This window comes from Verruconis gallopava (assembly GCF_000836295.1).
Source record: "Verruconis gallopava strain CBS 43764 unplaced genomic scaffold supercont1.16, whole genome shotgun sequence".
NCBI lineage: Eukaryota > Fungi > Ascomycota > Dothideomycetes > Venturiales > Sympoventuriaceae > Verruconis > Verruconis gallopava.
In genome coordinates, this window is record NW_015622152.1 from 410,365 (window position 1) to 430,828 (window position 20,464).

The 20,464-nt window shown below is 50.1% G+C and overlaps 9 protein-coding genes across 9 annotated transcripts; 4 read left to right on the plus strand and 5 right to left on the minus strand.

Moving 5' to 3' along the window:
- Positions 1–94: 94 nt before the first annotated feature.
- Positions 95–1,441, plus strand: PV09_05331 (uncharacterized protein). The gene is made up of 2 exons (XM_016358826.1): positions 95–299; positions 359–1,441. The coding sequence occupies exons 1-2, from the start codon at positions 258–260 to the stop codon at positions 1,328–1,330; spliced, it is 1,014 nt and encodes a 337-aa protein (XP_016213445.1). The 5' UTR covers positions 95–257; the 3' UTR covers positions 1,331–1,441.
- Positions 1,376–5,217, minus strand: PV09_05332 (uncharacterized protein). The gene has a single exon (XM_016358827.1). It carries the CDS (start codon positions 4,691–4,693, stop codon positions 1,574–1,576), a length of 3,120 nt encoding a protein of 1,039 aa, XP_016213446.1. The 5' UTR covers positions 4,694–5,217; the 3' UTR covers positions 1,376–1,573.
- Positions 5,218–5,298: 81 nt separating this feature from the next.
- Positions 5,299–7,208, minus strand: PV09_05333 (S-(hydroxymethyl)glutathione dehydrogenase). The gene is made up of 5 exons (XM_016358828.1): positions 6,967–7,208; positions 6,898–6,912; positions 6,711–6,825; positions 5,872–6,660; positions 5,299–5,815 (listed from the first exon to the last, which is right to left on the minus strand). Exons 1-5 carry the CDS (start codon positions 6,988–6,990, stop codon positions 5,595–5,597), a joined length of 1,164 nt encoding a protein of 387 aa, XP_016213447.1. The 5' UTR covers positions 6,991–7,208; the 3' UTR covers positions 5,299–5,594.
- Positions 7,209–8,755: 1,547 nt separating this feature from the next.
- Positions 8,756–9,955, plus strand: PV09_05334 (uncharacterized protein). Its single transcript, XM_016358829.1, has 2 exons — positions 8,756–9,010; positions 9,101–9,955. Exons 1-2 carry the CDS (start codon positions 8,970–8,972, stop codon positions 9,444–9,446), a joined length of 387 nt encoding a protein of 128 aa, XP_016213448.1. The 5' UTR covers positions 8,756–8,969; the 3' UTR covers positions 9,447–9,955.
- A 458-nt stretch (positions 9,956–10,413) lies between these two features.
- On the minus strand, positions 10,414–11,415 carry PV09_05335 (uncharacterized protein; the record flags this gene model as incomplete). The annotated part of the gene is made up of 4 exons (XM_016358830.1): positions 10,414–10,673; positions 10,736–11,132; positions 11,184–11,263; positions 11,322–11,415. 4 exons carry the CDS (start codon positions 11,413–11,415, stop codon positions 10,414–10,416), a joined length of 831 nt encoding a protein of 276 aa, XP_016213449.1.
- A 2,478-nt stretch (positions 11,416–13,893) lies between these two features.
- On the plus strand, positions 13,894–16,039 carry PV09_05336 (uncharacterized protein). Its single transcript, XM_016358831.1, has 3 exons — positions 13,894–14,157; positions 14,216–14,950; positions 15,009–16,039. The coding sequence occupies exons 1-3, from the start codon at positions 13,966–13,968 to the stop codon at positions 15,702–15,704; spliced, it is 1,623 nt and encodes a 540-aa protein (XP_016213450.1). The 5' UTR covers positions 13,894–13,965; the 3' UTR covers positions 15,705–16,039.
- PV09_05337 (uncharacterized protein) lies at positions 15,777–17,244 on the minus strand. Its single transcript, XM_016358832.1, has 3 exons — positions 16,733–17,244; positions 16,388–16,633; positions 15,777–16,332 (listed from the first exon to the last, which is right to left on the minus strand). Exons 1-3 carry the CDS (start codon positions 17,013–17,015, stop codon positions 16,193–16,195), a joined length of 669 nt encoding a protein of 222 aa, XP_016213451.1. The 5' UTR covers positions 17,016–17,244; the 3' UTR covers positions 15,777–16,192.
- A 311-nt stretch (positions 17,245–17,555) lies between these two features.
- On the plus strand, positions 17,556–18,883 carry PV09_05338 (uncharacterized protein). Its single transcript, XM_016358833.1, has 2 exons — positions 17,556–17,706; positions 17,798–18,883. The coding sequence occupies exon 2, from the start codon at positions 17,894–17,896 to the stop codon at positions 18,848–18,850; it is 957 nt and encodes a 318-aa protein (XP_016213452.1). The 5' UTR covers positions 17,556–17,706; positions 17,798–17,893; the 3' UTR covers positions 18,851–18,883.
- PV09_05339 (uncharacterized protein) lies at positions 18,828–20,386 on the minus strand. Its single transcript, XM_016358834.1, has 4 exons — positions 20,155–20,386; positions 20,031–20,094; positions 19,498–19,947; positions 18,828–19,333 (listed from the first exon to the last, which is right to left on the minus strand). Exons 1-4 carry the CDS (start codon positions 20,260–20,262, stop codon positions 18,885–18,887), a joined length of 1,071 nt encoding a protein of 356 aa, XP_016213453.1. The 5' UTR covers positions 20,263–20,386; the 3' UTR covers positions 18,828–18,884.
- Between the last annotated feature and the right edge of the window lie 78 nt (positions 20,387–20,464).

The following is a 20,464-nucleotide window of genomic DNA, read 5'->3' on the forward strand; positions in this document are numbered from 1 at the left end:
GGGGTGGCCGAGATAAACCCCGCCATGAGCTTCACCTTCCCTAAAGGGTAAGTATAAGCATGGCCGTCGGTCGATTCCGTTGCGAGATAAAGAGCGTATCTGGAGCCGCTAAGATCCCGCTGATATACAGAGCTAACATCTAGAATAGACAATCGGGTGCTGCCCTCTTCGCAACGCACAGCCTTTGCTTGCAGAGAGATCAGAAGTGTCTACCCCGTAACATCCTGTCGCACGGTAACCTGACCTTTTGAGCAAACATGGCGGCAGCAGCGGTTCAGAAGGATGATCTCTTTATCCCTGTACGGATCTTATCTCCCGCTTCGAAAAAGTTGCTGTGCTAAGTTGTACATGGCGTCAGCTCATAGACTTCTCCCAGTTCCTGCACGGCAATGCCGACGCGAAGAGTGCTACAGCAAAGGAGATCCTATCTGGTTTCCAAAAGGCCGGATTCATCTACCTCAGGAACCACGGGATCCCGAAGGAAACGGTCAAGACCGTGTTCGAAGAGTCTGCGCAGTGGTTCGCAAGGCCACAGGAGCAGAAAGACGCGCTTGCGTGGTACAGCCCGAAGGCAAACCGAGGATACACTGCTCATGGACGGGAGAAGGTCACGAACCTGACTGAACAAGGCGATGTAGAAGCGCTGAGGGCTGCTGTTCCCGACCTCAAAGAGAGCTTGGAGATCGGCCGGGAGGGCGAACCCGATTGTCCCAATATGTGGGCCGACGACGAGGCAGGTAAACGCTTCAAAGCAACGATGCTGTCCTTCTTCGACACGTGCAAAAACCTCCACATCGAACTAATGCGTGCCATCGCGGTGGGCTTGGGCATAGACGAGTCCTGGTTCGATGGGTACACGGATCGCGGCGATAACACCCTCAGGCTTCTGCATTATCCACCCGTCAAGAAAGCCGTCTTCGACGCGAACAAATCTCAGGTTCGTGCTGGAGCACATACAGACTACGGCTCTGTCACGCTGCTGTTTCAAGACTCTCGTGGCGGTCTACAAGTCGAGAGTCCCAACGGAAATTTCATCGATGCTACGCCTATCGAAGGTACGATTGTGATCAACGCTGGCGATTTGCTGGCTCGATGGAGCAACGACACCATCAGAAGTACAACGCATAGAGTCGTCGAGCCCCCACATCCGCCAAGTGAAGGTGCAGACGGAGAGTACCCTTCTCGGTACTCGATTGCTTACTTCTGCAACCCTAACTTTGATAGAATGATTGAAGTTATCCCTTCAACATGTGCACAGGGGGAGAAACCCAAGTATGAACCGGTCAGAAGCGGCGAATATCTGGTGAGAAGATTGACAGCGACATATTGAAACAATTGGTGCATAAGCAAGATACCTTTGAAAACTTAAGGGGTTGGAAAGAGTATCGACAAAAATGAATTATCGCTCGTTTGAGAGCGTTCGTAGAATAAAATGAGTTCATCATATATTATACATCGTGATAACGCAGAGAGCATACAGTCTCTGTATCTCCTGCTGAAGTCCTAGTCGATCTTCATGCTGGGTATCCATGAAAACAGAAACTTGCGGTTGAGGCCTTACAAACATCGTAATTCAGGCGACGGGGGTGCTTGACTTATCAATGCTTAGGCGCTTTCTCGGGATAGGCTCCATACTAGCTCGATCTGGCACCACATCCCATTCGTCTGTATTAAAAAGTGCTGAAAGCTCCCTGGTCATGAGAGGACGTGAGGAAGATGATTCTGCACGTTCAATTACCGCATCCTTCGGATTGGTTTTCGAACGTTTAGTGAAAGGAACATCCGATGGGCAAGGTTCGGCTTCACTGGCAGCACGTTTGGCTTGCTTATTGACCGTTCTGCTCTTAATCTTTGTGCTTGGATAGATGCAAGTACGTGGCTTGCGACTAGTAATGCATCGAAGGCATGCAGGCTCTTCTTTCCCGCAGGTGACACGCCTGGCCCTACAAGACGTACACTTCATTTTATTCACGGAGCTAGTAGTTTCGACATTGACGCTAACAGCAGTAGATCGGCCCATACGCGTGGATCCCTCTGGAGCTGCGTTGTCGCCTTGTTCAGCTTCTGCTCCAGTTAATGACGACGTATCGCTAGCATCATTCCCGCTATGTTCCCATCTCCGGGTATCGCTAGCCTTCGCATTCGTATCTGTGGTAATGTCATGTGACGCACATTCAAGAAGCCTTGAAGCCGGTGATTGGGGTGCGAGATCATCTGCGAGCGGAGTGGAATGTGCTGACTTCGGTTGTGGTGTGCTAGGTAGATACTCGGGGGAAGTATGGGTATCAGGTTCAGTGGCACGAGCCGACGAGCCGATGATACTCGGAGCACGGGAGGTTACGTTTGAACCTGAAGATGCTTTATCTGGTTGTGCCGCTGCATTAAGTAAGGACTCACACCTAGAGCCAAGAGGTCTTGAACTTGAGGTTGACGACGTCACTGGCCCTTCCGCATTGAAAGGAAGTTGATGACGGGGTAAATTCTGGCGGTCATCTAGGTGAATCCCATTGGAAGAGATATTAGTAGAAATCGCACCGCCAACAGACTTAGAAAAGCGAGAATGTCCTCGTGCCTGCTTATTGGAAGCGGTTGTAGTTGAATCTGAACGTGAAATTTGTTGGCTTTCCAATTTCTGTAGCATCAGCATTGTCAAATGCTCCATTCGTTGTTGGGATTCCATCATTTTCTGAGCGTACTCGGACTGTTTCATGGCTATCTCGGTCTGCTTAATTTGCCAATCAACATGCAAGCGCATCAGCTGCTCTTGTTTAGCTGTTGCTTCCGAAGCTGCCTTCTTCTGATCAATCAAGAAGCTGAGAACCATATTCTTGAGACCGTTGATCTGAGTAGCAACAGCATTAGAGTCTTGCTGGGCGGATTCAAGAATGCTGGAGATGTGCCGAGAATGGCCCGTTTTTCCTGGCCGATCGCGCTTGACTGCTGGTTCCTCATCCGTACTCTCTGATGGTTCACTTGGGGTCGCGCTGGCATCACGATATCGTTGTCGAACCGTCTTAGTTCGCCGATGATACTCGCGACCGTTCAATCGTTGCGCGGCCGCAGATACTTCGATAGAATCTCGCAGTGTGTTTCTCTGTTTTGCCCTTGGCCGCTGACGGTGCGAGAACGGGGTGGCTGATGTATCTCGAGATGTCAGATGAGGCCTAGCTCGAGCTGGAAAGAAGCGCATGGACTCAGACGGAGTTTCACTCTGCTTTCTTGGCTTCAGCCTTTTGTTTGCGCTGAGTATATCCTGCTCATTTACGAGCTTTGCCCCTTCTTCTTCCCAAGTTTTTCGGAAAGCTTGATCGCGAACAATAGCCCGTTCCTTCTTCGTTTCCAAGTCGCCGTCTTCTAATACCGGCTTAGGAAGTGGAATCATGTCGTCTGCAATGCCACATCCGCGGTAGCAATTTTTGAACTCTTCCGGTGCGACCCAATTCTTCTCTATGCAGAAATTTATGGCTTCTGCATAATTCTGACCAGTGTTGATTCCCCAGTGATACGTGTAGCCGGACACAGCGACAATTTGGCCTGGCTTCTGAGGAACAAAAAAGTGCTCGACGCCCCATTTTCGCAATGTAGCGGGCGCGATATTGATAGCAAGATGTCGAACAAATTGAACGCAAGTGCCAATTTCCGGAAACAATTCCCGAATTTTTCTCTCAAATAAGGCCTTGCTCGAAGGCTTCACCGCGATCCACAGCTTGACCTGGCCGGCGAAGAGAACATTGTATGAAGCAAAATGCCAGTCCTCCACATGAGCTCCAAAATGAGAGATGCCACGGCTATAGTAACCATAAGGGGTATTCACGCCAGCAATGTATGACAATTTGTCCATCGGTGCCCCGCAGGTCAGTTCGAATGAGCCTTCAGGCCGAACCCGGTAGTCACTGATATCAATGTTGAAGTACGGGAATCGCTTCGAATTACGTCCATGCATTTCAATATGGTCACGAAAAATTCTTTCCATATCATCTTCTGAAAGTTCCTTGGCTGGCGAGAATTTTGGTTGCTGGTCTCTTAAAATGGCTTCTTCGCGCTTGATTACCACCAACCCCGTGCCGAGAAGCCTAGCAGGCGTCATGACCCTTTGAGAGGTAGCCTCGAAGCCATAGTCGGCAGGGGGCAATCTGATATCGCCATCAGCAGGTATTAAATGCGGCGCGTCCAGTAATACAACTCCATTCTCCTTCACAGTCGTGTCCATCTCGAAGATGGTCTGGATTTTGCTCACTAGGTCGACAGTGTCTTCTGGCTCGAGAGTACTGTAGGGTTTGATTGCATGCGTCTTCAGCGACCTTTTCGAAGTGGCAATTACCTCAATTGTCTCGCCGTCCACTACCTGACCAGCAAGATTTGTCGCATTTTTCGATTCCGCTCTGTTGGAATTCTCTGCTGAATCCCGCACCGTCAATTCTGGGTATCTAGCATCGTCGGACTGCGAGATTCCATCGTAGTTTTCATTTTTGATGCCACGCGCGTGCTCAAAACCAGCATCTGGAATGAGTTCGTTGTCGATCCGGTCGCACTGAGGCTCAGTCATCTCGATTTCCGGAAGATTGACACATGGTTCTTGAACGAGGGGCACGGACTCTCTAGAGATTGCATTGACCGCTGAGACTATTGATTCTCCATTTGCAGTTTGCGTGTCTCTCTCCAGTACTGTAGGTGCATCCTGCGATTCAGACATATTCGTCCGCGGCAACCAGCCTGAGAAATGTACCAACGGTCCTTGGATAACCGAGACAACGAGACCAATCGTGAATTTGCTTCCGGATGTCAAAATTACTGCCCACCAGCAATCCAAGGTTCGACGTCAGGGTGCGCTCGCAGGACGTTGCTGGTGTCGCTTTCGAAAGCGCAGGTCCTAGGGTATCGCCTTCGAACTTGCCAGGAGGACACCTAAGGAGCCGCGACACCTCCGCCACAACGTAAAAGTCGTCAACTGCGCGGTCATGCAATAGAGATCGCGTTCGTTAACTTCGACCACCGTGTTATGAGATGGGAGTCGATGGCTCCACAAAATTTTTGATGGTGCCTGCTCAGTATGACACGCTAGGTTGAAGTTTGACGAAGCCGGACCCGTCCGCTTGAATTTCGGAGTGGCTCCAACCTGGCCACAACTTTGACAGATAGGCCTCCGGGAAAGCTTGAGCGAGCCAGTGGCGATATCTCCACTGGCTACACTCTATAATCAATTGCGAAAGATTAGAGTGGTAAACAGCAGATGGAAGAAGGCTGAGATCGAATGACAGGTTGGTGGCCAGCGTCAAAAAGCACTGACCAATCGTTCGATGTGAGATAATTTCTCTCTAGATCAGAAGTAACATAAGGCTGAGACTTTGAACATTTCCAATAGAGTTGACTAATATCCCTTGGAGAAGAAAAGAAGATTTGTATTTGACAACAAATGGATCATTCAAATGTTTTTGATTTTTTGAGGCGTACAAGTTGGTGTAGAACTGATTATATCACGTGATGAGACGCGTCTGATCACGGCTAAGGCGAGAACCTCAAAGAGTTCCACCCTTCTACAAATTGCTTTTGTACAATGAGTTATCATGATTGATCAGTCCTTTATCCGTACGGAGTCATTGTGCTCTCATATCCACCACGCAGCGAATGCAGTCACCGGCCTTCATGTCTGCGAATGCCTGATTGATGCCGGCTAGGTTCTGGCGATGTGTGATGAACTCGTCCACCTTCAGGTTGCCATTCATGTAGTCAGCGACAAGGTCTGGAAGCTGTGTCCTGCCTTTGACGCCACCGAATGCACAGCCCTTCCATACGCGACCTGTAACAAGCTGGAATGCTGGGAGTGTTCTTAGCACCAGTTCATCATGCGAGGAAAGTCAATGCAACACTTACGCCTAGTAGAGATCTCTTGGCCTGCGGCAGCAACGCCAATAATGATGCTTTCACCCCAGCCCTTATGGCACGCCTCCAGGGCACTTCGCATGACGTGGACATTGCCAGTGCAGTCGAACGTATGATCACAGCCACCATCGGTCATCTCGATCAACTTTTCTTGGATGCTTTGGCCCTGAGGGAGCTTCATTGGGTTCACAAAGTCAGTGGCGCCAAATTTCTTGGCCCATTCCTCTTTCGAGGGGTTTACATCAATGGCGATGATCTTTCCAGCCCCGTTCTTAACAGCGCCCTGTATGACGGACAGACCAACGCAGCCGACACCGAAGACAGCGACATTAGAACCCTTTTCAACACCCTTGCCGTTGCCGGCGGTGATGACCGCTGCTCCGTAGCCGGTGGTGATGCCACAGCCGAGAAGGCATGTCCTGTCCATTGGCGCCTTGTCGGTGATAGCGACTACCGAAATGTCTGCAACAACGGTGTATTGCGAGAAGGTTGAGGTACCCATGAAGTGCAGCAAGTCCTTTCCCTTGCACTTAAACCTCGTAGTGCCATCAGGCATTTGGCCCTTGCCCTGGGTAGCTCTAATCTTGCCACAAAGATTCGTTTTCCCGCTCTTGCAAAACTTGCACTCTCGACATTCTGGAGTGTATAGAGCTACAACATGATCGCCCGGTTTGACAGAGGTGACGCCTTCGCCAACGGACTCTACGATTCCGGCGCCTTCGTGGCCCAGGACGATTGGGAATGCGCCCTCGGGATCTTTGCCGCTTAGTGTGTACGCATCTTAGGGTTCGTTAGTGATGCTGTGGCCGTGATGGAGCGCAAAATATTACCCGTGTGGCAGACACCAGTGTAGTAAATCTCAATGCGGACCTCGTGTGCCTTTGGTGGGGCAACTTCGATTTCTTCGATCGATAGATCTTTGCCGGCTTCCCACGCGACGGCCGCCTATTGCGCTTGCTCAGCATTTTTGGTGTCCATCACAGTACTCTAGGTACTGCGTGTCTGCCGCATACGAACCTTGCAGGTGATGGTCTGCGTTCCAAGGTTAGCCCGTTGCGTAGATGGATGGAGGGGTAACTTCCTCACCTTTCCGACGGTATCAGCTGGCATGGTGTTTGTCAGTTGCACGAATCTCGCTCTAGATGAATGTATGTGAGAGCGCCTTGAGGAACAGAGGCGATGCGGGAACAGGCCGTGCGCTTATAATTGCGTCGGGGGAAACTATCTAGTACATTTACGAACTTGCTGCTCGCGCATTCGAATTTCTCTTCTTGCACATTGGGATGCGGGGCATGCAAAAGAACGAGCTTCTTGCGCCGAGCTTGGACGCAATCCCAGTTTGTCTTTTCTTCGGTCTTCGATCGGTCTTTGGCTCGCACGCGCACAAATCAGCGGCCTTCCTGCGCATCTTCCGGTCGTGCCAGTGGATGACTTGGCCGGAATTCTATGCTCAATTCGGTGCGTGGATTCCGACTCTGTTAAGGACAAGACCAGGGGAATCTTTGTCCGTATCCATTAGCAACAAGCTCTTCAGCGCATCGGCAGATCTTTAGAAATGAGTTCCGATCTGTGACGAAGATTTTCTCTTGCTCCCGTCGGCGCCTGAGATAGATGACCGGATTAATTCTGTCAGCTCCTCGGGCCCGCAATGTTGCAGATCGTCACGTGTTTCTGTACTGCCAGCGCACGGTGGATTCGTCTTTGCTTTGCCTCACATTCAAATCTGCTCGATACCAAGAGAGATATTCAAGGTCGGACGTTCTCGCATTGCAATACGTGTCATTGACGAACTCGTCTTGATCCAATCAAATCTCATCGGACTGAGGGAATAACGTCTGTGTACCCTAGTCGACCATCTGCCGAATGCCAGCATCTTCATCATTAACCCTGTGGTTCCCCTCTCGGAAGAAGAAGGCCAAAGTATCACCTTCGTCGGCTTCCCCTCCAGCGTGATCCTGTGCATTGAGCCCAGAGAAATCACAAAGTAGCTATTTTTTTCCAGAAGACTCAGCAGCATACGAGATCTCTTATAGTACTTTGCATAGCAGCAAGCGACCACGGTTTTAGTGGAACGCCTTTGTCATTTTGAAAGAGGTCTATCACTAGCACTTGCAAGCCTTGCCCTCGTTGTTTCTGTAGAATATTGTACAATTGACTGAATCATGATCGTCCGTAATACGCACATACAACATGTAATGATACATACGTATCGCGAATACCTTCTACCGTCTCAGATAAAAACATCGTCAAGCAACAGTCTTTCATTAGCATTGGTCAATGACCACGCCCACCTCGTTCATCCTGCATGCCGATGACAACGTCCGGGGATTCAGGATGGTCTCTCTTCGCCTTCCGAGTGGTCCCGGCCACCTCTTTCTGTGAAGTTGCATGGTCTTGGCAATCCTCGGACTTCGCGCTGCTTGCACGTCGTTAGACCTCGTCAAAATCTGTACATGCAACAATGTAACGCGTCATACCTAAAACTGGCACGGTGAGAACTCACGATGTACCTTTGTGCGCTGCGTCGGATTGGACGTCGAGCCCAGACTTGTCAACTGCATGATTTGGCCTGCTGGCATGGTTCTGGACTGGATTCGTTTTGGTACTTGCGTGTCGACTTTGAGCAATAGCACAGCCAGCTGCGGATGCTATCGACTGACGGGTGCGTATGGAAGAGACATGTGGTGCTGAACGGACTGTAGCGAATCTCATAAACGTCAAGAACTCGGAAGGCGACGGTGTGGTCATCTTCATATATGCTATGCTGTGCAACTAGCCCGTTTACGAAAATTTGTCTCGGGAAAGAAATCTTATTCTGTTGTTCGTATTCCCAACTGGAGAAACCGCTCTGGCGCACGATTAAATACCATATCGTGGTCATATCCAAATGCCGTCTCGACGTCATTCCTTCGCCAATGCTTCAACCAATGAAGAATCACCGCAGATCCCCACCAGGCTTTGACTCTTGCCTGACAGTGGCCCCGCGATGATGAAAATCTTCCTGGGGTAATACATCCACCCACACTCGACGCTACATCAGCAGTGACGATATTGTGCAGTCGCTACCAGCCGAAGCTTAGTTCGCAGCCATGGCCGAAGATCCCAAGGCAGGCAAATTCCCCTGCAAATTGTGAGTTGCCTTCCAGACCCTGCAAATTCGATCGGTGATGAGCACGTATGTCATATTGGATGGATCCAGCTAATGTCAGAGACACACTAGAGTCATTAATGTGCCGTTTCCTGATGAGCGGCTGGCAAACATTGCGTTGAGATCGCTGAGCGTCGACAAAGAACTCAGTCCTCTAGTGGACAGGACTTTTGAGATCGTTGACGGGGAGGAAGTCCGGGCAGACGGCCTCGCGGCAAATACCGGCAAGACCGTGTTGCGTGTTATGTACCGAGCGACGACAAACCGAATGCTTCGAGTCAGCGTCAATGGTTTCTTTGAAAGCATAAGGCTCGTAGTGCAGGTGATGGAGGACCTTGATGTAGACGTATGTATGAATGAGACTAAGGAGGAGCTCACCAAAGTCCAAGGCCTTGGGGAGGCTGCCGCTGGAGTTTGAACGCGTCACGATGCATGAGGAACGTATCAAAAGTGAAAGCAATGTCGACTGCTCTCGCCAAGAGGCAACACCTACTCGCCGCGCCTGGCCATTTCGCACCCGGGTGCTTCGCAGAGCCACTAAGCTTTGCATGCAAGTCAAGTACTGACATCTCAATGACGGAGCGCTCATAAAAGCCGCTCTGCAAGCATGAAGCCGACAACGGTCGCAGCAGCGTGATCATTCACGGCTAGAGCCTGGAAAGCATTCTTTCCGCATTGCAAATGTCGACCGCGAGTGAGAAAGTCTTCAGAGCCAAGGAAATTAGTATTTTTTGAGCTTCAATTCCGCATCAGAGTCCCAAGCTAGACTACCGTGTTACTTAGATGATCCTCAGAGTCTTATATTAGACCGTCAGATGCTCATTTTCATGCCAAAGTTTCCGATATGGCGCCCTCGATTACGATAGTTATAGCAGCTCACTCCTTCCTATTCAATATCATAGTTCGTAACTGAAATCCACAAGAGATGTAGTAGGACTTAGCATGTCGAATTATGTGATAGGAAGAACAATATTCCTACTAGATGTTGTGATGAATACCCTTGGATTCGGTACGTGAGATCCTTCCAGTCCTAATTCAGTGTAAGCGAACAATTCGAATCGTTTCGCTGAAGATACTATGTTATGCGTCAGCACCGCTATGTCCTGGCAGTAAATCAACTCTACTAAGTATAGTGACTGAAATTGTTTAAGCAGCTGCTGAAAGCACGCGACCGAGCGTTGTGTGACAGCTCAAGACAAAATAAATAACTGCAGTCATTCCTATAACGCGTACCAGATGGAGGATTCATGACGCAATTTAAGCTCTGCTTTTTCTTTTTTTCATCCCATGGCATGTCCAGATTTCGAACAGCATGTCCACTTGCAAGAGCGACTAGATAAATGCGACCTTTTGACTGGATTACTTACATGACGACGTTCTGGATTCTAAAACACCAGCTGTCTTCCGCTTTCGACGCTGAGCATTGGGCTACCAAAACCATATCTTAAGGAGCCTTCCGCATACGACTCACCCTCCTTTCTCTTGTGCGTAGCAGGCCAAAGTCTAGCACGGTCTTCGTAATATGCCTTGCGCAGATCGCCTTCCTTTGCGCAATTGTACGTTGCATATATCGCTTTGCGACTTCCGCTGCTTGCATTGACGCCACTCCTGTGGGCAAGATAGGAGCCAAAAATCAACAGTTGACCTAACGCGCATTCGGGTCAGATTGTCGTGGTATGGCGTGTGGGCGTGTGACACGCAACTTACCTGGCTCGAGTTCAGCGGGCGTCCAGATCTGTTCCTTCACCCAATCTTGGCTTATGCAATGATCTTTCTCATTGATGGGTATGTCCATGGCGTTGCTGCCATCAACTACTTCAAGGCCTCCGTTCTTCATGTTGGTCTCATCCACAGCCAGCAAGATAGTGAGGTGCTTGATGTTCTTGACATGAGTATACGCTACAGCGTCAATGTGTGGAGCGAAGCCACCACTCCCGGAGAGCTTGTAATTAATTTTCTCCTTGAACAAAAGCATAGGCTCGCCAGAAAGTTGAGCGAGTATGTTCAGCAACTTTTCGCTTCGCAGTAAATCATTGAAGCCACGATGAACGTCCACAAAGTTTTCGGTACGACATAAAACCCTCTCGCCTCGAGCGTTGATTTCCTACGTCTTTTAGCACCGAGACTTCAAGCCAGAATGCGGTATAAAACCCACTTCATAGGGCATGAATGCAGAGTCCTGAGTAGGCTTCCAATCGTGGATCTCTTGTGCCCATTCCTTGATGTCTCGAGTTTCTTGCTCGCTCAATAGATCTCTCAAGATTAAATATCCATGGTCATGAAAGAAGTGCACTTGCTCCGTAGACAAGCTCATTTTCGTGACGAGAGACAAATTCTACACGTTTCGGAAACAATTTCTTGTCATTCTCAACATGTATTTCGCCCATGATCGCCGTCATCTTATATGCTCCAGCCCGAAGTTCAGAAAAGTCCGAGATACCAAGGGCGATACCGTAGCTCTAGGATCCACAACGGCGACAAGCCGATCTCCACAGTTCTGGCACGTGGTTTCATGGCAAGAAGTCCGAGGCTCTCGTTTGGCTACAAAGCATTCAAGAAGTAACTCTTTGCGTTCGAAGAGAGCACAATGCCGGCTCCTATGATGAGAATGCCCTCAAAATGAATCTTAGAATCGCAACAGCAGCAGTGAAGGCTGACCACATCATTGCATCACTCAACGCGTCTGCAGAAACACCTTACATAGGCGAGCCCATTTCGCAGTTGGAGCATTCGCTACAATGCGCACATCAAGCAGCAAATGCAGACCCCCCAGTAGACGATGACACCATAATTGCAGCGTTGTTGCATGATATCGGGCAGTTCGCTACGGCTGAAGACTTGTGCAACGTTCTCGGGTCGAGAGTTTCCGTACAAGATATGGTGGACAAAGGTGGATGTATATCTGAGAGCGTTGGTCGTATCAGACACGAGGAGCTGGGAGCACAGTATCTTCAGGCATTGGGCTTCAGCCAGAAGATCGCGCGTCTTGTTGGAAGCCATGTGGAAGCAAAACGATATTTGTGTGCTGTTAACCCACAGTACTACGATTCATTATCTGAGGCAAGCAAAAAGAGCTTGGTATTCCAAGGTGGACCAATGAGCGGTGAGGAGAAGACAAAGATGGATGCTGATCCGTGGCGAGAAGAGATATGTCGTTTGAGGCAATGGGACGACAGAGCGAAAGTTGTGGGATTGCAAGTCGCACCTAGCGAATCCTATCGAGAAACATTACTGTCATTGTTGGAGGCGAGACCTACGAAATCGCCGGCGTAGAAGCAGAAAAGTGACTGTCGGCTTTTGTTTGACCTCATTATTTTCCGGAGCTTCTACTAACTTGATTCGGCTCCGTATGTAAGAAGAAAACCAATGTCTCCTACATAAACAAGCGAGAGTGAACTTGAAATTGACACATTAATCTGTTAAGACTAAAGTTCGGTCCCTTGCCTCCAATGGATTCAAATACTCTGAGCCAATGTGGCTGTCAGTGCTCTTCTGTACCATGGCTTGAACCAAACTGAACAACCGAGCGACGACATCAGTATCTTTGGGAACCGCCATCATTCACAGAACCGCAGCCACTTTTGGGGACACGAGGACTGGGAGCTCCAAATGCACCTTGAAAGACCATGGCTCCGGAACCAGAGACCATATGCATCCGTTTTGAGCTATTGGTAACCTTTGGTCTGCTGAATCAGGTCGGATATTAGCGCTGGATTCATGTTCCTGGAGATCGCGATTGATAGATTTAGCACATGTCGCGTTGCTTGCAGCCGTAGAAAGTACACATGCCAAAAGTCGTCGAACAGCAGATGCCGAAGACAGAGTTTACACCAAAGTAAACTCTGTTAAGTTTTGCCCAGTAGTGCAGCAAACACATGACATATGTCAGTTTCCACTTCAAGACATGAATCATATCTAGAAGTGGAAATTGGAGAAAATTTTCCATTTCGAACTATAGAACCACGAAGAGGCAGAGCACTTTTAGCGATTCTAGTAAACATGGAACGAGTATGTACTCTAGATCTTAGGTCGAGGAATATGCATTTCTGACGTTAGACAGCACCAGTAGCCGGAAAGCCCCAAGACGCATAGCGCCTTTCGGCTCGGACGCGGCTCGTCCGGTTAGCAGGCTAAATGCAGAGAGCTATGGGGCCAACGGAAGAAGTACGCAGCTACTCGCGATATGAGTTGCAGTGTGTGATCACTTTGGAAACGCTTCTCGCCCCGTCTAGTCTGTGTAGATGGGAAATGGAGAAAGTTAGCTCCGACAGATCCCACAAAGAGAATCAAGACGTGGATTGCCAGGCCGGGAGAGCGCATAAGGCTGGAAAAATGTGACCGCGAAACACTCGAAGAGATGGCACTGCTGCGAGCATCTGGTCCCCTTTCTTGGAGTTTGTTGTTGTGGTTGCTGCAAATTTGTTTGCCGCGGCCCACAGTCCAACGGGACGGGACGAGCGTGACGCAGACGGGATATGTCTTCATATGCTCAAGTCATTCGACGGCATGCCAAAACAATCTGAAACGAGCTTCTCAGCCAGAGTCTCCAACCATCGGAGGACGAAGCGGCAGGCTGGGTGAGGCAGGTTCCTGCCTAGCAGTACGCGAGAAGGAGGCCTCGAGACTCGGTTGAACCATCGATCCGCAAAAGAAGACGGCGATTCACCTGGGCCCATTGGCTCGCTCGCGCGAGCGGTGCTGTGATTCGCTGCGGCAACGACAGTTTGATGAGACGACATCTCGCGCGTCGAACTAACGTAGCCCTGGCCGTCTCCGCCCACATTGGGGCTAGCAGCGCCAAGGTACGTCGTGCGCTGACGGAGCCGTCGCGAAACCCTTGATCTCTGAACTTATAAAAAAGTGCCCCCGTGCTCGCCATAAATTCGCTGGTGAGGTGTTCTTGACTGTACATTGTTCTTCCACCCTCTGCGTAGGATATGTCGATGGCTACAGGCTCTGAAGCATCCCCGTCGCTTGCCGCGGAACCCAAGCCAAATGGTTCCGCTGACGGCACTCGAAGACGGCGCACGTCCAGTCTGCGCGGAGAACCACCTGGCGATACCAGTGTGCCTGCACTTGCAACCATGTACGATCATGAACCTCTTCCAGCGCAGGTTTCCTCGCCTGTAGTATGCCATCCTCCCCTGCGTGGCAAGTCGATGCCCTTTTTCTGACCTCCGCTTCCAGCAAAAGTCCAACCCAGAACGTGCGCACCGCGGCCGCAAAAGGAGAAAAGTCAAGTCTCTGTATCGACGATGGAAGTCCATTTCCCTACGGCACACGTGGCTCAATCCACTCATAATCTGCCTTGTCGTCGTCGCCCTGTACTTGGTCAACCCCTCCGAAGACAATCCTCTTCACTCCGCGCTCTTCCTCTCCTATCCTCTCCCACGAAAGCAGGGTGAGCCTGCTGATGCGCCCCTCCAATACGGCAAAGGCGCCCGTGACTTTGCCTTTGTCGGCTTCTACACCATTGTCCTGACATTCACGCGCGAGTTTACCATGCAGCGCATCCTTCGGCCGCTTGCCATCCGAGCTGGCATGAAGACGAGAGGGAAGCAAGCTCGCTTTATGGAGCAGGCGTACACGGCCATATACTTCGGCTTCCTAGGGCCCTTGGGCTTGTACGTCATGAAAAAGACACCCGTCTGGTACTTCAATACAGACGGCATGTACGAAGGGTTTCCACACCGGTCTCACCTTGCCGAGGTCAAGACGTACTACCTGTTCCAGGCGGCGTACTGGGCTCAGCAGATGATCGTACTCATGCTTGCGCAAGAGAAGCCACGAAAAGACTTCAAAGAGCTAGTTGCCCATCATATTATTACCATCTCGCTGATATATCTCTCCTACGCTTTCCACTTCACATATATGGGCCTGGCTGTGTACACAACTCATGACATCTCCGACTTTTTCCTTGCCGTAAGTCCCCAAGATTCGTCTCTCTGCGCGATCGTATTTTGACAACACAAAAATTTAGACCTCAAAGATCCTCAACTACATGGAGTCCCCAATCGTCATACCTTACTTTATCATCTTCCTTTGCTCCTGGGCGTACTTGCGCCACTTCATCAACCTCAGGATCCTCTTTTCCCTTCTTCCCCTCCCGATGCCTTTCCCAGATCCGATCAATGAACAGATTCTCTCTGTTCTCTCCACGTTCACGTCCTATGGCTCATCTGTCGTTGCCGCACTTGCACCAGTAACAGCTCCGATCGTCAATTTTGCCTCAACGATTTTCCCAGAAACGGTTTCGCTACTGCAATCCATCCCAGACAGGACAACAACCTACTTCAACACGCCATCCGACTTCGCGACCGTGGGGCCCTACGAACTTAATTGGGAGACGCAGCAATACAAGTGCTGGATCTCGCAGTACATCACATTCGGGCTTCTCCTCGCCTTGCAGCTTGTGAACATGTTCTGGTTTTACCTCATCTTACGCATCCTCTGGCGCCTTGTTGCCAGTGGCTTCAAGGAGACTGATGACGTGCGTTCTGAGGATTCAGAGGTCGACGCTGCGGAGCGCGAAGTCACCTTAGACGAGTTGCGCAAGGAGCAGAGCGATGCATGGGCCGGAGAGACTGGTGCGGACATTCGTGCTGCGAGTGACAGTAAGCCACAAGTTCTAGTCAACGGAGTGCCTGTAGACAAGGCGAACGGTGAAGCGAGATGATTAATGACCAGCGGGAAAGGAATATCAAAACTCTTTTCTTTCGAACGGTGAGTTTTATACTGGGGCGATAAGGGGGACTTTACATATATTATTGTAATCACTGCTGTTGATGTGCATAGCGTGTGCATTCCAGGCGGCGTATATCGCGATTCAGCGTCCTGACGAGGCGCAGTCGCAATCCGAACTACGTTCTTTCACACTTGTCTTAAAAATGGTATTTTGCTGTCTCTGCAGACTTCGTTCATATATCGCTAAGCAAGTTTGAGGAGGATTGTGAGAAACGTGCTGTCCTGAATCTGTACCATTTCTCCGTACACCCTGCTCATAATTCATACAGTCCATCAGGGATAAGATGAAGGATGTTCTATCTCCCTTTCAGCTTTCAAATGTGCCGCTTTCGCTGCATCGCTGATACGCTTCTGGTCGGCTTTGGTTTTACTTATGCCAACGCCCACGGCACCATCGGCACCCTCCAGAACATCGCGTAGTCACGCGTGTTTCCCTGAGCGAATGTGCATCTTTTCCTTCAACCTGCCGAGCTTGGACCGTGGCTTTTTCTCAGTCGAGCTTGGTGTCGACTCTTCACTGAGCTGCTCTCCGGTTGGCTCATCCTCTTTCTCTTCAAAACCTGTGTCGCCATGTGAGTTCTGAGCATGCCACGAAAAGCGGAAGAAAGGACTTACGACTCGGCTCCATTTCGGTACTGGCTTTTGGTGCTTCGAGGCCTCTTCCGTCAGTTGCGATGACAGTGGGCTTGAGACTTTGCTCAGTGGTAACATCCTCTTTGCTAAGCTCTCCAGCTTCTTCCTGCGCCACTATGGGTGTCTTGGCCACAACTGGAGGCTCTCCGTTCACCGGAAGAAATTCATGCTTCGGCCTCTCCTCCTCCAAGGGCCTCGTGTCGACTGTGGTCTCACTCAGGGCGGACGCTAATGCCAAGATTAGGACGACGTTGTTCGTCAAACAAGCTACGATTCGTCCAGACTAGGACGATTCGAAATCAAAATCAGAAAAGAAGGTTGACGTACGCTCGGAGTTGCCTTCGTCAAATGGTTCATCTGCTGTACCGGCACCCTGAACACCAGATAGGGGCTCTTGACCGGGCGTCTCGTTGCGCAACGTCGTTTCGTCGGCCACGGCATTGCCCTTATCATATGGCTCGTCAGCAGTTCCGGCGCCAATCTTGCCAGACAGCGGCTCCTGGCCAGCAGTCTCGTTTTCTGCCGTTCTCTTTTCGGTTTCGGCGGTGCTGCTCTGCTTGCCCCAAATCGCCTCTGTGGCAGCATTCACGACGTTCGTGACGACCTCCATGACGTTGTTGCTTAGTAATTCAGTTTAAAGGCGCTCAAGCGCGATTTCTGTAATTTTGGTTATTGAATTCGAAGCAGGTCTTGTAACGTCGAGGGAGATTCTCTTTATTTTACATTTAACCAAGTCAAGAAACTTGGACGTGGCTGTGGGATCTACGGGGCCGACGTCAGCGCTCACATGCTGTGGACACAGACGAACTTGGACGGGTAGATTATACGGCTACAGCGCGTCTCTGGGCTTACGAACATCCACGTTCGTGGTAGGTTGAACGCATGCTGGATTTGGGGCGAGGCTGAGGCTACGTCATTGTGGATACCACACTAGGATCGTCGATTTGCACCTCGCAAATCACGTGACAATACGAGCAGCTCAAGTGTTGTGCAAAGTCTTGCATTATAACAAGTGATCTCGAATGTAGTGTAGCAAATTGTAGTCGGCTACTTTCTGCGGTTTAACCTATGAATGTTTAGCCGTATATGCAGCAACTATTCATCTCCCTGTACGGCGGGCAAATAGCATGCTTATTATCTTCAATGACGACATAACATTGCGACTGACCGAGAGCCAGATGGAATTGATTTTCAACTCGTCTGCTGAAATTGTGAAAAGAAAATACTCTTATGCCCTCAAAGACTTAAGTATTACAGCTAAGTGGGAGACCTTGAGTAGGTTTAAGAGGTGAGATGCTAAGGTGATTACATCATTCTCTCCTTAGCAGCTTCTTCTGGCCAGTTGCTCTTCGTTCGGCTTTCTGCTAACTCACAGAGTAATCCCGTACATAGTCCTGATAGTTGCTATCTCTGAAAATCCACACATCGCTTCCGGGTGTTTATTTTTTCCATAATCGATCCTGCGAGCATAGACAGCAGCATCCGTTCATGCTTGCAATAATCGGAGCGTCGGGAAAAATTGGCAGCGCGACACTCACTGCGCTGCTCGAGCGAGGTTTGATTCCCCCGGATCAAATAGTCGCCCTTACTTCGTCTCGTCCAATAGATAGCAAATGGAACGTCCTGTCTGCGCGAGGCGTTCAAGTTCGCCATGCGACCTTTGATGATCCTGCGTCAATGGAAAAGGCGCTCGATGGCATCAGCAAGCTTTTCCTTGTGTCCAGCCCACGTATTGCGCTCGACTACGATCCGGTTGTGCCTGCACCTCCTGGGCATGGCCGAGAGAAAGATCATTTCGTAGCGCTAGAGGCCGCGCAGAAGGCCGGTGTAAAGCATGTCTATTATACTTCGTTGGCGTTTGCCAATCCCAGCAAGTCAAACGTGATGACGGCCCATGAAAGAACGGAGGCACGTCTGAGAGAGATGGAGAAGGACGGCATATTCGACGTCACGATACTACGTGAAGGTTTATACAACGAGAGCTGGCCGTTGTACCTTGGCTACTACGGTGTCTGTGGCGACGATCGCACAGAGATCATCCTCTCTGACGAGGGCAACCGGAAAATTAGCTGGACTCCAATTGCAGAACTCGGCGTTGCAAACGCTACAATCATTGCTGCCCCGCCGTCGGAGTGGAGAAGTCGTTGCGTCTACCTATCCAAACGGAGTAACCCAAGAACGATGCGAGAAGTCGCCGATATTGTGGCTGCGGCCGTAAGAAAGGAGATCTCTGTGAAGACGGTGACGAAGGAGGAGCACATAAAACACTATGTGGAACAACGTGGAAAACAAGAAAATGCTGTAAGATGGTGGGTCGCAACGTATGACGCGATTAAGGAAGGAGAGTGCATGATCGACGATCCAACGTTCGACGAAATCATGGCAAAGGCTGGCATCGAGCCTACAGCAATTGACACAACAATTGGAAACATGTTAGCCAAATAGCAGCTAGGTTGTCATAAACTTGATTGGTTATGATCTACTTTCCCGTCCACTCAGACAGGACATATCTCCTCTCAACGTCCTTGTCCGGCTCTAGCTCATCCTCGCCTTCAAATCGTAGACGCACATGGCCTTCCGGAGGACCTTCGCCGTCTTTCTTTGACCCCGTTACAACTTCTGCTTTGTAGAACGTTGTCGTTCCAGGGTAGAGCGCCAGAACGTGAGTCTTTGGCTTCAGTTCAGGTAGGACGGTGCCTAAAGCAGGGATTGGTGTCATCTGTTGCAAGCTTGCTCTATAAGGCTGTGGGTCAACAGCCTCGGCATCCGCATCTCTTATTTCGTATCGTCGCTGTTTGCCTTCGCCTATGACGGAGGTTACTTGACATAGCATGCCTTCGCCGTCGTTTGGGTCGACCTTTCCGACGCCCTTCTTGCGGTAAAGGACTTCGGTGCCGACTTGGAATTTCGGTCGATCGGAGTGTGAAGCTGAGAATTGAAGGAGTCAGAATATGTGGCGCTGATGTATATGCTGGAGGAAAGAAATGCTGCAAAAAGGCGCGCGTGTGATGATGCATCCACGAAGGGGTGCTGTACAAATAAACTCGCCGCATGAAGAACGTTGATGAAGGTAAGAAATTGGTCACCTGTACGTTTAGCATCCACACCACTCTCAGTTCCTTCTTCGATTTTCACTGACGCTTCTCTCCCTGCGCCGACCGATCCGGCACGTGATGACGCATTCGTGTTGACTTTTAGGCGCGATGGCACGGGTATATGGACTTTTGGAGATGGTGCTGCAGGCGAATCTGCTGCGGCACTCTCTCTGTCATCGCTTACAACTGAAGACGCGTCGCCTCCTTTCCGCTTCGCATTGCGCCCCGATTTTGCTGTTGATAAGGAGCGAGGAGCAGGCGTATGTGATTCTGCTTCGCTTGAGGCGCGAAGAGCTGATAGTAGGTTGAGAGCGCCGAGCAGAGAGTTCGTGTCTTGTTCAGAGTCGCCCTCTATCGCTGCCACCAATTCATCGCATATTTTGACGTTTTCACGAGTAAGCTTCATTAGCTCGTCTTCCAGGTCTTCTGATGGTTCTTCGTCTCTCGCTATGTCGAAGTCAGCAAATTAGGGAACTCCACTGAAAAAGAGAGAAGGCAATGTTTGGATATCATAGATTCATGACACTCACAAAATTGAATATCAAGTAACTGCTTGATTTCGGCCATCCTCTTCCATTTCTCATTATGTTCGGCCTACGTTCGTCAGCATCATCTCCAATAGCGTATCGCTCTTTTAATGTGATCCAAACATACCACAAGTTGGTCAATGCGAGAGCCGCTGTTCTTAACTTCGCTCCATAGCTGGCTCTCTTCATCGGCCTCTTTCATGATCGCAGGGCGATTCCTGTTTCGTCCAGTCATGGTGGAAATTCATATGCGCGTCGGTAGGAAAGGGGAATTCCGGTGCACGCAATGAAATCAAGTAAGCATTCCCAAGCAAAGACGAAATCAAGTGACTTGCCTTGTGTGGCTGACAAAGGGCAATGTTTCGGCAGCGAAGAGCACCGCGAAGCGGATGCGAGCGACCTCAATGCGGCTAGCGTGTGAAGGGAGGAAGCCGGGG

Coding starts and splice junctions, on each gene's coding strand:
- PV09_05336 (XM_016358831.1), top strand. CDS start 13,966: ATGTCGATGGCTACAGGCTCTGAAGCATCCCCGTCGCTTGCCGCGGAA. Junction 14,158..14,215: donor CGCAGGTTTCCTCGCCTGTA/GTATGCCATCCT, acceptor CTCCGCTTCCAG/CAAAAGTCCAACCCAGAACG. Junction 14,951..15,008: donor TCTCCGACTTTTTCCTTGCC/GTAAGTCCCCAA, acceptor ACAAAAATTTAG/ACCTCAAAGATCCTCAACTA.
- PV09_05331 (XM_016358826.1), top strand. CDS start 258: ATGGCGGCAGCAGCGGTTCAGAAGGATGATCTCTTTATCCCT. Junction 300..358: donor AGGATGATCTCTTTATCCCT/GTACGGATCTTA, acceptor ACATGGCGTCAG/CTCATAGACTTCTCCCAGTT.
- PV09_05338 (XM_016358833.1), top strand. CDS start 17,894: ATGCTTGCAATAATCGGAGCGTCGGGAAAAATTGGCAGCGCGACACTC.
- PV09_05332 (XM_016358827.1), bottom strand. CDS start 4,693: ATGTCTGAATCGCAGGATGCACCTACAGTACTGGAGAGAGACACGCAA.
- PV09_05339 (XM_016358834.1), bottom strand. CDS start 20,262: ATGACTGGACGAAACAGGAATCGCCCTGCGATCATGAAAGAGGCCGAT. Junction 20,095..20,154: donor CTCGCATTGACCAACTTGTG/GTATGTTTGGAT, acceptor TGACGAACGTAG/GCCGAACATAATGAGAAATG. Junction 19,334..19,497: donor GAGTGGTGTGGATGCTAAAC/GTACAGGTGACC, acceptor TTCAATTCTCAG/CTTCACACTCCGATCGACCG.
- PV09_05337 (XM_016358832.1), bottom strand. CDS start 17,015: ATGGAGGTCGTCACGAACGTCGTGAATGCTGCCACAGAGGCGATTTGG. Junction 16,634..16,732: donor TGACGAAGGCAACTCCGAGC/GTACGTCAACCT, acceptor TCTTGGCATTAG/CGTCCGCCCTGAGTGAGACC. Junction 16,333..16,387: donor TACCGAAATGGAGCCGAGTC/GTAAGTCCTTTC, acceptor ATGGCGACACAG/GTTTTGAAGAGAAAGAGGAT.
- PV09_05333 (XM_016358828.1), bottom strand. CDS start 6,990: ATGCCAGCTGATACCGTCGGAAAG. Junction 6,661..6,710: donor CACTGGTGTCTGCCACACGG/GTAATATTTTGC, acceptor ACGAACCCTAAG/ATGCGTACACACTAAGCGGC. Junction 5,816..5,871: donor CCAAGAGATCTCTACTAGGC/GTAAGTGTTGCA, acceptor GAACACTCCCAG/CATTCCAGCTTGTTACAGGT.
- PV09_05334 (XM_016358829.1), top strand. CDS start 8,970: ATGGCCGAAGATCCCAAGGCAGGCAAATTCCCCTGCAAATT. Junction 9,011..9,100: donor GGCAAATTCCCCTGCAAATT/GTGAGTTGCCTT, acceptor GAGACACACTAG/AGTCATTAATGTGCCGTTTC.